General features: G+C 39.2%; 1 protein-coding gene across 1 annotated transcript in view; it reads left to right on the plus strand.

Moving 5' to 3' along the window:
- The window catches only part of THSD7B (thrombospondin type 1 domain containing 7B), a 773,362-nt gene that overhangs the window by 728,463 nt on the left and 31,325 nt on the right, over positions 1 to 13,574 (plus strand). Inside the window, exons 17-19 of the mRNA XM_024122279.2 lie at positions 1,258 to 1,399; positions 2,802 to 2,917; positions 5,028 to 5,145. Coding sequence (XP_023978047.1) covers positions 1,258 to 1,399; positions 2,802 to 2,917; positions 5,028 to 5,145 — 376 coding nt within the window. The remainder of the gene's footprint in view (positions 1 to 1,257; positions 1,400 to 2,801; positions 2,918 to 5,027; positions 5,146 to 13,574) is intronic.

Genomic DNA, 13,574 nt, shown 5'->3' on the forward strand with positions numbered 1-13,574 from the left:
CAGTGAGAGGCCCGCGTACCACAAAAAAAAATAAAAAAAAAAATAAAATAAACATCCCAAATATGGAAAGGATGATTTGATGACATCACTTCAGAGACTTTTCTTTTTCCTGTGGCTTAAACATCTATGTGCCTCGAGGTTTCTGGGTCTGGAATTACGTTGTCATGACCATATTTAATTGTGTTTATTGAACAACCACTGTGGGTAAAATGTATACCAAGATTTTCAGGGGGTGATATGGGAAGTAGAAATCATTATCCATCATGCCTTCAAAGAGTTTATAAAGAAAAGGAGACGGAGTAATAAAGAAACAAAGAATGATCATATAAGGGCAGGTGTAACTTATATGTATATGTTTAGAATCAAAGCCTGTGCTCTTCAGCATGGGTTGCTTAGGAAGGAAGAGAAGGATCTGTCATTCTTAAGAGAAAGACTATCAACGATGAAGCCTTGGTTAGTGTTCTAAAGAAGAAGAAGTATAGGATTTAGGACACGTGAAAGGAGATTATTCCAGTAGGGGGAAGCTTCTGAAGGTCCTCTGTGAGTAGAGCAGATAGATGACAGGTAGCAGGTAACTTTACCTGGCTTGAGAATGTCATATGAGTTGAGGCTATAAGAGGGCATGTGAGACCCCTGGGTAGATTTTGATTTTTGCAGGAGATCTTTGAAGTTCATATTTGTACATTTATTTTGCTGAAAGGGCAACAGCGTGCAGTGGCTCATCTTCTGTGGATCAGAGGGCCTCCCAAATAAGAGGAAAATTTTGGTATATCGGCAATACTGATTTCATAATTCCCTCTCTCTGTTTTTTTTTTTTAATGATTTTCTCATTAAAATGTTCTGTGTGATTATTTCTATTTGGCGAGACTATCTGAGGGCACAAGGGACATTATCTTCCTTTTTTTCATTCATTGAAACATCAAAATGCATTCATCTCTTGCTACATGGCGGACGAATTTTAGAATAGAGAGTGTTTAATGGATGAAAATAGTCTCATGTGCCTAACTATACATGGGAGATAGAAATGTAGGCTTCATCGTAATGTAGAACAAGAAAGAGCTGTCAGGTGAAAACCCCAAAAACTATTTACATTGAACCTCATAATGGTTTTATTTTCTAAATATTCTGTTTCATACTCTCAACAGTCTCTACCCTGTGGCTGCTGTACGTGTGTCTCCGTGTATACAGATAAGCACATATAATTTATCAACAAACACGGGGTCCTTTCTAACTCTGCCTGCTCTTTGATTTTCATAGTCGTGTGATCCACACACAACGCAGAGAAGAACCCGCCATCTGCTGAGGCCCTCGCTGAGCTCAAGGACGTGCACTGAAGACTCACAGGTGCGGCCGTGCCTCCTCAATGAAAATTGCTTCCAGTTCCAGTACAATCTAACAGGTATGGTTGAAAACCACGAAGCAAGGAACCAAGCTGTCATAGAATGGAGCTGGTCCATGGCTTTTGTTATTTCAAGAAATTCAAGCTTGTGATGTACTTTCTCTATGGGGCTCACGAAGGATGAATGGGGGGCCTGACTGGATAGGGATGTTTTAGAGGCACTGAAAATCACCACAGCCTCCTTATTCAGACACAGCTCAGGTTTCTCCTGGGTACCACCGGGGCTCAGTGTCTGATACCAAAGGACTGTGTAGTCACATTGATCTCCTCCCTGCCATTCCCTGCAGCGGCAGACACAGAGAATGCCTCAAAATGCGGAACCGGTTGTCTCAGCATCGAATTCAGTACTGATGACCAAATGGTCACACGCCTGCAGAGGCAAAACAATAGCCTTTTCCTGAAACTAATTCCCCACTGAGGACACGGTGGCACTACCGAGATTTCTCGTGTAGAGAACCTCCTAGGGAATTCTATGGGACTGTCTGATTGTCTTTATAGGTGAACATTGACCTGGTGTATTTTCCCTTTTTCTTTAGTTAAAGGTCCTTCAGATCATTAGTTTTCATAATAATTTTTGAGAAATACAGTAAAATTTACTTTACTGGAAGAGCATGTCTTTAAAATGCTGATTTTACTATACATGGCTTTGCTCTTCCTATTAAGCTCTTAGACCATCTACCAAATATGAAAAATCTCCTTAGATAGGTTCTCACTGTATATGATCTAGGATCTTTTTTTTTCTACCCACAACAACAAAATAAGATTTTTTTAAAAGAATTAGTTATGGGATGATTTATTCTAACTCCTGGTGTCCAGTTTGTAATACAATTAGCCAAATTTACAAAAGCTTCTCTCATGAGAGAATAATTTTCTTAAAATGAGAGTTCCTGAAATAGTCCATATATCTTGCCCTCTTTCGCTTCTGGGGTACCTCTCTTGGCTCCACTGTACCAAATATACCAAATGATTTAGAAAATTATATTTATTCCTTGAAAACATCTTCAAGTTTACATCAAAAACTAGCATCATTTCTGGTTGGTTTTTTTTTTCCTCTCTCAATTATCCCCAGCAAATAGATGATTCCAAACTGGTTTTCCTTTACCCTTATGCTTAGTGTTTCTCTTTTCCTACCTCAGCCAACTATGAGATGGTTTCTAAAAATTATTTGGCTTTTGACCTCAAGAAACCAAACTTAGGAAGGTAGCTCACTTTGTTATTTGGTGATCTGACTGATTGTTTTTCAATAAAAGAATTGCAGGATGCTTTTAGAAGCCACTTGAAAGTGGTTTTAGGATTCTGTGCGCACTCTCCTTCTCCACCAATGCAGAGAATCAAAGGTGTGTTGTATTTTGCTCACATGGTCATAACTTTGAAACTCAGTGTGGTGACTCTGTGCCTGTAGAGTGGAGCACGTGCCAGCTGAGTGAAAATGCGACCTGTGGGCAAGGCATCAGGACCCGCCTTCTGAGCTGTGTGCGCAGTGATGGGAAGCCTGTTAGTGTGGACCAATGCGAGCAGGTGAGTTGTGTATATTTGTATCCCACACCCATGGCTTTGTTTGTTTGTGTTTTTTTCGAATATTGGTCTGCAACCTCCACAATGCTTGATATAAATGACAGTCTGATTTCTTCTCATCACAGCTTAGGTTCAGTTAGAGTAGAGGTACTAGTATCATACAGTTATATCTCACTAGTTTGAACTTAGTTAAAATGACCAGGAAAGGTCATTTTGCATTGGGGAAATGGATTCATTAAAAATATAGTTTTTTCCATTATTTTAAAGAACTTATTTGCCAACAAACTATTGACATCAGGTGACTCTAATATTTAAATATGACTCTTTGTATCGGTCGGGTGATTCATTTGCCTAAATAGGAAACACTGTTCCTTGCATGTAAGATGAATACTGACACTTGCTATTAGAATACTTTGCTAATTTGCTTAGCAAATGATTGCATTAGCACAGTTGCATTTTTCTTCTCGAAGTAAGTCAAAATGCCTGCCTACCAAGTTTCAAATTAGTGGCTTTTGAATTTTTGTAATTTTATTGCTCCCTTTTTTTCCCTATGACAAAATATGTGGAGTTTGGACAAAAACTGTAATCAAACCTGTTCCAAAAAAGTTGGCATTTCCTTCCCAATGTATAAGTGAAATGCACAATGGGGGCAGTTTAATAGAAATAAAGATGACCATATGCTGTCCCATTATAAGAATCACTAAAACAATCTTTGGAATAATTGGAAATAGGTGGGGCCAGTTAGCTCAGGTTTCCACGGAAACCGGCAAAATAAAAGTTGTCCCATTTCTCCTTAAGTAAGAAGAGTCCACAAGTAGAAATTAAAATCAGAACAAAACCCTCCTCACCGATCCTGATTTAACCTTGTTAAGTATTGCCATAACATCTCTTTAAACCAACAGTATCACCATGGACCAACACCACCCCTGAGACTAGACCATCTAAAATTGAACATCCCATTTAATGAAATGCTGAGACTGGCTAATACAGGGCAGAGTTCTGTCTACCAAGTGTCAGTGATTTATTTTAACATTTTTTTAAATTTCATCTCCCTCTCAAGATGTTGTCTGCTTCGAGACAACTAAATCACCAATCTACAACAACTCCAAATAAGTGAAAATCTTACATTTAGTGCACATAATAAATCTTTCCTTTTGATGCAAAGGGCGATATAAACTATTCATTAATAGAAAAGTCAGTTTCCCTGCTTTCTAAATTCCCATATATCCAGCAAATATTTAAAAAATGTTAACGTCCCCAATTAACCTAACTAGAATACCGATATATCTCAAATGGATCATAGATCCCATGTGGTCATTTCTATTTTGCCCACTTAGCAAGTAATCATGCTATAATCATTAATGTTACCTCAGTGTGGACATTGCTAATACTTAACTTGTATTGAGTGTTAGCATTTTCCCCAATCACACAGTGTGTGATTCCTAAAACAGAATTTTTTTATTATTCTCTCTGTGTTTCTTGGATGATTTATTCTTTCACTAAGACCTCTTCTACCTTGGCCATTAGACAATGTGTAATTTTGCCTAGATGTGGATTTCAGAGAGGATAAGAGGAAAAGAAACAGTATCATCAACTTTTCCCTTGATTAAGACCATGATTGTTTTTAGCCTAATTGGTCTTTTTTACAAACTTTAGATGGTTTGTAGATTTGAGTTTTATTCTTTTTCTATTTATTTTTTTTAGCCTAGGTAGCTATTAGTTTGAGCTCTCTATGTACTGTTGGCCCATCCAGAGGACAAGGAGCCTAAATTTAACAGTGAGGCATCCTCCTGGTTCCTTGCTGGCTGAGTGACAGGACAGATCTCTGTGTCACATAACTGCCTGCTTTCCTGGTACCTTAACTGCCAATCTACTTCTAAAGTTGAGGATTTTATCAAAACAAATTTGGGCTGACAAGTTTCTATTTCATGAAGTAAGGACCATCATTTTCTAGGCTTGCCATCAGTTTCTACAAGCCAGGTTATTTTTCCCCACAAAAATATAGAAAGATTATTCTCATAGAATAAAGATTATTATCCCATAAAAGGATAGTGATTTGATTTGATGTTGCTGTGAATTCTCCAGTACAATCATATTTCCTTCCCATCTGCAGCGTAACTTGGAGAAGCCCCAGAGGATGAGCCTTCACTGCCTGGTGGAATGTGTGGTCAACTGTCAGCTCTCGGGGTGGACGGCTTGGACAGAGTGCTCACAGACTTGTGGCCATGGAGGTATGTGGCTTCCCTGTGTTGGTTCCCACAAAACAATTTAGTTTTTAAGTATCTCTCCGTATGCCATAGCTTGACACACAGGATAAGGCATGCTGGCCAGCTGGACATCACATGAGGCTGACCCAGGGGAGAAGAGGGAACGAGCCTGGCCTCCTATCAGTCCTTTTTTATTTTTTAATGTTTCTTTTTGTTGTTGAAGTATAGTAGACTTACAATACTGTGCCAATCGCTGCTGTCAGCAAAGTGACTCAGTTATACACACATTAGATGTTCTTTTTATTTCATATTCTTTTCCATTATGGTTTATCACAGGATATTGACTATAGTTCCCCGTGCTACACAGTAGGACCTTGTTGTTTATCATCCTCTATATTAGTTTACATCTGCTAATCCCAAACTCCCAGTCCTTCCCTCCCTCACACCCTTCCCCCTTGGCAACCAACCATAAGTCTGTTTCTGTTTCATAGATAGGTTCATTTGTGCCATATTTTAGATTCCAGATGGTATTTGTCTTTCTCTGTCTGACTTACTTCACTTAGCATGATCATCTCTAGTTGCACCCACGTTGCTGCAAATGGCATTATTTCGTTCTTTTTTTATGACTGAGTAGTATCAGTCCTTTATAATGAGGCAGAGGGTGAAGAACTGGCCTAGTAACAGTGGCAGACCCCAGAGGGGCCGCTGACCCCGTGGGACGGTGTTTATTTTAAAGGTCCTAAGTTCAACCAATTCAAAAAATGTTGGCCTCTGTGGCTTTTAGAAGAAGATGTATCCTAAAAGTAAAGTTAGTTCCTGTATCAAGTAAACACCCCCGCCCAGTCATAGTGGCTTCATATCATAGATTAGAGACTAGTTTTTCACTCACATAAAGGAAGGGGTAGTTTCTGCTTCACGAAGTCAACCAGGGACATAGCTTGATGGAGGCTCTACCGCTTAAACATAATCAAGTTTCTCTGGAGGGTGATATCCAGCTCGTCCTGTGGAGGTTTCTGTGGACCAGATTGGAAGTTGTGTATATCTCTACTATCTATATTCCATCGGATAAAATTTGGTTCCACTTCTCCAGCTCAGTGCAAGATAGCAGAGTAGGAAATGTAGTTTCTGGATGGCCAGTCACTTCTTAGCAACAGTGTTATGGAGGAAACAGTTCCTGTGGAGGAAAGGGAGTATAAATCTTTGCTGAACAGATAGCTATTCATACTATAAGTTCCTAGGTAAATAATGAACAATGGCAAGGAATTCAGGAGGCAGCTGATACTCGGGACCTAGGCAAATGGCAGCAATAGATGGCACTCCAGCCATCAGGCTAAAGTAGGGACCAAAACATGTGTCCATGTAAAGAGAACAAGGAGAGCATAACAGGAAAGCACAGAGCTGTGGTTTAGGATAGGGTTTTCATCCTGAAAAAGAGTTACAGTTTATCACAAGGTAAATGTCAGAAATTTGGAATAGGGACCTAGGGAAAATCCTGCTATATGGTTAGTCATTAAGTAGGGGAGGAAAAGGGAAGAAGAATTGCATGTTGGAGGAATCATGGAATCTGATGGGGAAAGGGATTAAAAGACCTGGATCTGATCACCAAACAAAGATATTTGGAAGGAGGTTTTTAGAAGCTCTGTGACTGGACCACTGGAACTAGGATGTGGGCTCATTTCTAAGCTATTCACAAATGAGCATACCGGGGCTATTGATAATTCTCTGCCTTAGTTGGGATTGTCTGAGGAGCAGACACAGGATGTAGCAGGAAAAGGGGCTCACCTGTGAACTCAGCTCTAAGATCCTGGCGAGGGCAGAGCTGACAACAGTACTCAGGATATGCCTTAGAAAAACATAGCTAAGGAAGTTGAAATTTATTTCCACAAAGAGCATCAATCAAAAGGAAAATCTGGGAATCACGATGTCCAGAAATAACAGCATGCCATTTCCTGCACAATTGAGAGCCTGCAAAGCACCTCAGGAAACCAAATGGCAAATCTTAGGACCAAGATTTCAGTGATTGATTGACCTGTATTAGTTTCTCAAATATTCTGATTGGCAGCATGTATAGTTTCCATCTGGGCATCAACTTTAAAGTTGGGTAAATCGAGTTTCAAATTGCAGCTCTTTAGGCAAATGACTTACTCTGAGTCTCAGCTTCTTCATCTCTAAAATGGAATTCATGCACATGTTAGAGGCTTTGTTTTGGGTTTGAGAATTAAATGCTATGAAGTATATGTAGGCATCTAGCACAGTACCTGACACAGCATGGGTGTTTATTATGTGTAAATTTCCATCTCCACCTTCCTACACACCAGCAGTAAAGAGAGTTATCAGAGACTGCCTAGGATCTTTTAAAGATTATCCCATAGACTCAGTTCCTCTCATTGTCCACTCTCACATCTCATCCTTTTACCCCACTCAAAGTCCATACATTAAAATCACAGTCTAAGTAATATTTTGAAAATGCAAATCCGAACAGTTGTTTTCCTCTTGACTTGAGTCATTTATCCATTAAACAAATACTAATGTGCCAGTCATAGTACAATGTGTTGGACATGAAGCAGTGAGGGGGGGAAAAAGACAATTTCCCTTTTCTCACGGTGCTTACAATCTAGTTGAGGAACAACACACAGTAAACAAATAGGTAATATTACATGTAGATGAGTTCATTAAACTAGAGGTGTTATTTGCATTAGTGATGTGAATAACTGGTTGCTTCCCTGTCCAGCGTGAGCTACCCTGGTTATCCCACAGCCAGAAGCACTGCAGTCTTGTCCTCATGGGCCTCTGCTAGGAGGTGTGACTCTCCTACGGCTATGAGAACAGCCATAAAGGGTAGCATGGAAAAGTAGAGAAGGGATGAAGTCCTTTATTGTGAGCATGGTCCACGAGGACCTGCAGGATCTCCCCCATGCCTGCCTCTCTATCCCCATCACCCTCCACTATCATGTTGGATCTCTCTGCTGTGATAGAGTGTATTTCAGTCACGATCTTGAGTGTATGCTTCCTTCCAACTTGGTTCCTTGCCTCCCGTGGAATATCTCACCATCACCCCCACTATCACCTTCTAATACTTTAATTATGTATAAATTGAATCAATTTTTTTAATAATTTTTATTTTGTCATCATGTCAATATAGATATATTACAATGAACATTTACAATGTTTCAGATGGCATCTTAAAAAAAATATTTATTTATTTATTTAGTCTGCACCGGGTCATAGTTGGGGCACACGGGATCTTTGTTGCGGCATGCCTGTGGTATCTAGTTCCCCAACCAGGGGTTGGGAGTGTGGAGTCTTACCCACTGGACCACCAGGGAAGTCCCTGAATCAATTTTAATATCTGTCTGTCTAAGGAATCAATGACCTTGTTTGGGTTCTTCATGGGTGAAGCCCTCTAATTCCCATGAAGCACAGTACCTGGCACATGGGGGGAAATCTCAGTTAACATTTGTCACTGCCCAGGTGGCTCTGGACTATAGGGGAAAGTTTGAAGGGGAAAAGCTTGCAGACTGGATCGTAAGCCCAAAGGCAGCCAACCCCTGCCAGTGGCTATTTTCCTCTCTCTCTAATTAAACTCACAAGTCTTGAGTATCATTACTCAAGAATGTGTTCAATGCAAGGAGACAGAAGATCTGTTTGTCATTATTTTTGCCCCAAATATCCTAATTCTGCCACTGTACAAAGTCAGTGAAACGTCACAGATCTCCATGTTATGCTAATACACTACCTTTGAAACTAGGACCCCCAATTGTAAATTTAGTACTATAAAATATGACTTTAATTTTTCAAGCAGTTCTGTTAGTGCTGTGGACTCATGAGACCTCGTTAGTCTACTTGAAAAACAAAAACAAACAAGGAAAAATACTTTCCAAATCTGAATCCCACTATCAGAGATTTCTAGGAAATTAGAGTTCGAACTTAAATTCACTTTTTCTAATCCTTAGAATAATAAACAAAGACAAGCGATCGAAAATTTCCTAAGGAAAGTCATTGTGTGACCTAAGGCACAGAAGGACTAAGGAAGGGATGTTAACTACGTGCCGAAATCGAATTGTGTAAAGCACTTGGAAGTCATTTGATAGTTTCCATTGGCACATAAATATAGCACTAGTTAAAATCACCTCTAGCTAGCTTCTAAGGGTCTGCTAGGATAAGTTCTTGAGAATCCTTTCTTGACCTTTAGATGCCTTGATCTCCTGAATTAAAATGTAATAATGCCTTTTAAAAAATATTCCATAATCCTGATATTTGGCAAACCTTCCAGGAATCTAAATGTATATGTATTCCATTTTTCCTTTATTTATTGAACCAGGATTTATAAAGTTTACATCTATTATCCTTATCCTGACACCTACTGGTGTACTCTTTCATTGTCAAAAGTGGCAGTGCAGAAAATAAACTGTATGGTGATCCTGCTATTTTGACTTCTATTCTTGAAGTCAGGGCTGTAGAGACATTTACTCATATATTTCACAAATACTCACTGGAAGTTTCCCCAGAGCCAGGCATTCTCCCAGGAGCTGAGGATACACCATGTATAGAAAGGATAAGATCCCAGGGAAACAAAGTCCCCTGACTTCATAAAACTATCATTCTAGTAGAAAACTAGATGGTGATGACAAGACAGGGAGATGGCAAATAAACAAGTGAATGTACACAAAAGTAACAGACACTGATGAGTGCTGTGTTGAAACAAAAAACAAGTTATGTGATGGAGAATAACAAGTGTCTTGCAGGGGAGTGAGGGATGTGGGAAGGGAGGCCACTGAGGAGGTGATATTTATGTCAGAATTGAATGACAAGGTGCCGTAGTTCTTGTAACTGGTGTTCTCTTTACTAGGCTTCTCAGGGTTCAATCTCACAGGCATTTTTTGACTACCTGTTGCATTCAAGGCTCTATATCAGGACCTACAAACAAAAATATAAAAAGGAATATTTTAAAATTATATTTGTGCCCAATCTTAATCTTTAAAAAAATAAAATGAACAGTACAAAGAATAGGACACATAGCCCTTGAATTTTTAGGCAGCTACCATCAGGACACTGCTGAGACAGACTTTGTGGTTCTATTCTATCCTATTCTATCCTATTCTATTCTATTCTATTCTATACTATTCTACCAGCCCTCCAACTATCAATACTTCCATATTCCAGCCTTCCAGCTCCAATCTTCCAGCACCACTCTTTTCTGATCACCAGCCCCCTGGCAGATAGTACTGTTTCCAAATGAGACAACTCTGCATTTAAATCATGCCTTAATCCTCATGCAGCACAAGCTAAAAGTGACAAACAGCAAATAATCAAATGCAGCAATATATGGCACAGATGAACTTGTTTCTTAAAAGAGACCAAACTCTGGGACCGAAAAGGTTGGAAACTACCATTGAAAAACATCTGTGCCGCCTTGTCTCTTCTAAAACAGTGTGCCCACAGCTGTCTTTTTTTTTTTTTTTTTTTCAATAATCACTTTATTTTTTTTCCAATTCAGAATATATTTATTTAGGGCCTTTCCATAGTCAGTTTATTTTAATATAAGTTTGCCATCTTTTATTATTCTTTTTTTTAAAACATCTTTATTGGAGTATAATTGCTTTACAATGGTGTGTTAACCTCCGCTTTACAATAAAGTGAATCAGCTATACACACACACATATCCCCATATCTCTTCCCTCTTGCGTCTCCCTCCCACTCTCCCTATCCCACCCCTCTAGGTGGTCACAAAGCACCGAGCTGATCTCCCTGTGCTATACGGCCCGCAACTGTCTTTTGTACCAGCCGCTTTCTTTTTTCCAAGTGGTGACGGCAATAGGGCAGGGACCACAAGAGGAGACAGAGTTTATTTAGTCACATGAAAGTGTGCAAGCAAGTTGCACGGGAGTCTGACTTCAGCACCTGCGGCTCTCCGCTGACTTCTTTATCAAGAGCAAAACGCACACCGTTGTCTCCGTTTAGGAAGTCACCGGGCTGTCAGGCAAATCCTGGCAAGCTGGGTGTCCTGGATGCTTCCCCCCATAGCCACACTTCCCCATCAAACCCACAGAACTACATTGATCTGAGGGGAAACTTTGAAGTGAGCTCTTTTTTATTTCCAAGCGTCTGGATTGTCTCTTTAATGTACACCTGATGCTTGGCATATACTTTCTAATTGTGTTAAAGATTTCAAGGTTAGAACAGCTTGAATCCAATTTATTTCATGTTAAAGAGAGACTGATTCTAGACTTCCACTAAGGGATCTTATTAGATAGATTTCAAAGATCAAAGCATGTAATAGAAGAGCTTAATATTTGGATTAGTCATGATCTTTGTTGAATTTTCATCAGTTCAGTGGAATGTAGACCTCCCTAAATTTAGCATATCATGAATTACTCATAATTATTATTTAAGCGATAACATTCCAAGAAGGTTGTTAATCCCAGATTATGATTTGTTCCTCTTTCATGTTTTTTAATTCAGGGTGTATGAGTTTATAATATTTTTCTATACTATGTAATCCAGCCTGCCTCTTGTGTTTCACAGATGGCATATGATTTTTCTGTCCACTCTAGTCCGTAATGAAAAAAATAATTTTGTATTAACTCCAAAGCACAAGTTTGTGCTTTCCAGCTTTTTTCTTTTTCTTTTTGTTTAAAGATTTTAAAAGGCAAGCCAGTAACCTTCAGTTTGTGTCTGAATAAAACACGATCAGTGTCATATCCTTGATCACACACAGTCCAATAGTTATAACAGCTCAAACTTATTGACTATATCAAGTAATTAGTTCCTATGACAAAGAACAAGCAGCTAAATAATAGAATGGGAAAAAAGAAAGACTAGAGAAGACTATCCAGTTTTAAAGCTGGCTTTTCCAATGGCCAGTTGTAAGACTGAGCCAGCCTTTGCAGAATTCACTTCCACTATTTTTTATCGGTAAAAAGATGAAATATTAGATAATTACTTTTTAATATCTATTGGTCAAAGGCACAATTATTGATACCAGGAGTATTTTAGCTGTTTACAAGAGTACTATGAAATTATAGGCATAACTTTACAGGTATGGTGGCAGGCAGTTAAGTAACCTGCTCAAGGTCACGCAGCTTGTCAGTTGTAGAGGAAAGACTTGAACCCAAGTTCAGGTGTCTTCTAAGCCCCATTTTTTCCACTGTGCCCCTTTACATCTGACACGGTATACGTAAATGTTCATGTTACGTACTTGGTCCTGGGTTGGGTGCTATGTCACTTTATAAAAATTCTCATAATTTATAGGTGTATTTAAGAATAAGCAGAGGAAATGGATCTCAGATTGGAACACAAAGGGCAGTGAGGGCTTTAAGTCTCTCTGAATTTTAAGCCTCCTAAATGTATACCTGTCTCATAATTAGCAGTGTTGCATATTATTATCTCTTCCATCTAATTGGAATATAGCTGCAGGGAGCCAGTCTTCCAGATAGGGAATGTGTGTGTGAGACAGCTAGAATAGCTCCAGGATTGCTAAAATCACTCTCTGTGACTTTGCATTCTTGCATCCCACGGAGAGAGCCTCATTGGGGGTATTTCTGCTGTATACTTACAGTGGTCTGTCAAGTTTTGATACCTCTTAATGGGTCTGAAATGTGATTGTTGGGAATAGAACTGAAAATAAGCAGCTAGAATGCATACGCACTGTCACAGAGAAATCTGGAGCTCTGTCTCCAAGCAAAGGCAATGGTGCCTAATCTTCTGCCTTTAAAAGACCTATCTCACTCCCGTGATACCATGGTCTATCATGACCTCTAAAACTGTGGTCTTGTTACTTCCTTACTTCGCTAACCCCACCCCCAAATAGATGGTCATGGCTGGGGCTCATCTATTGTACTCTGAAAAACTTATGGACTCTTTGCCTTGCCTAACTTGAGTGTTCTCTAGGATGAAAGGTGTCTGGATGCCTGAAACCATTTTTAGACAAGCCAAGGAGTCCCTCTATAGGGGAAACCCATGGACTGTAGCTCTGAATGCAGAATCATTACTGCACCTTCCATCTTCAGCAATGCCAAACATATGCTGAAGATCTATCTTTAGGCTGCAGATCAAGATCGTAGTTTTTCTCCACTCTGTTATATTAGAAAATAACCTTGATCCCAAATCCATGTCAATCCAGGCTGTATATTTAAAACAAACTTGGCACTTAGAAAATAAACTTGGATAAAAATTCCAGATGATGTGTGTTAAAAGAAGTAAAAAACATATGTCCAGCATAAAGGACTGCATGAAATTAACTGAGCATTTTATAGACAATCTAACTTCCTTCTGCTTTGAGAAATTTACTCTGACAAGTACCCAAAAGCAAATAAAGAGTTATCAGAGAGTAAGGTGTTAATACCATAATTGTAAGTAGTTTCTTCTAAAGGAAAATATGAAATGTATGAATACAGGTCACCCATTTATTGCAGTGGGGAGACCTAAGTGTACTTCTCAAACTTGTTCAAGTG

This window comes from Physeter macrocephalus, chromosome 2 (genome assembly GCF_002837175.3).
Source record: "Physeter macrocephalus isolate SW-GA chromosome 2, ASM283717v5, whole genome shotgun sequence".
Lineage (NCBI taxonomy): Eukaryota > Metazoa > Chordata > Mammalia > Artiodactyla > Physeteridae > Physeter > Physeter macrocephalus.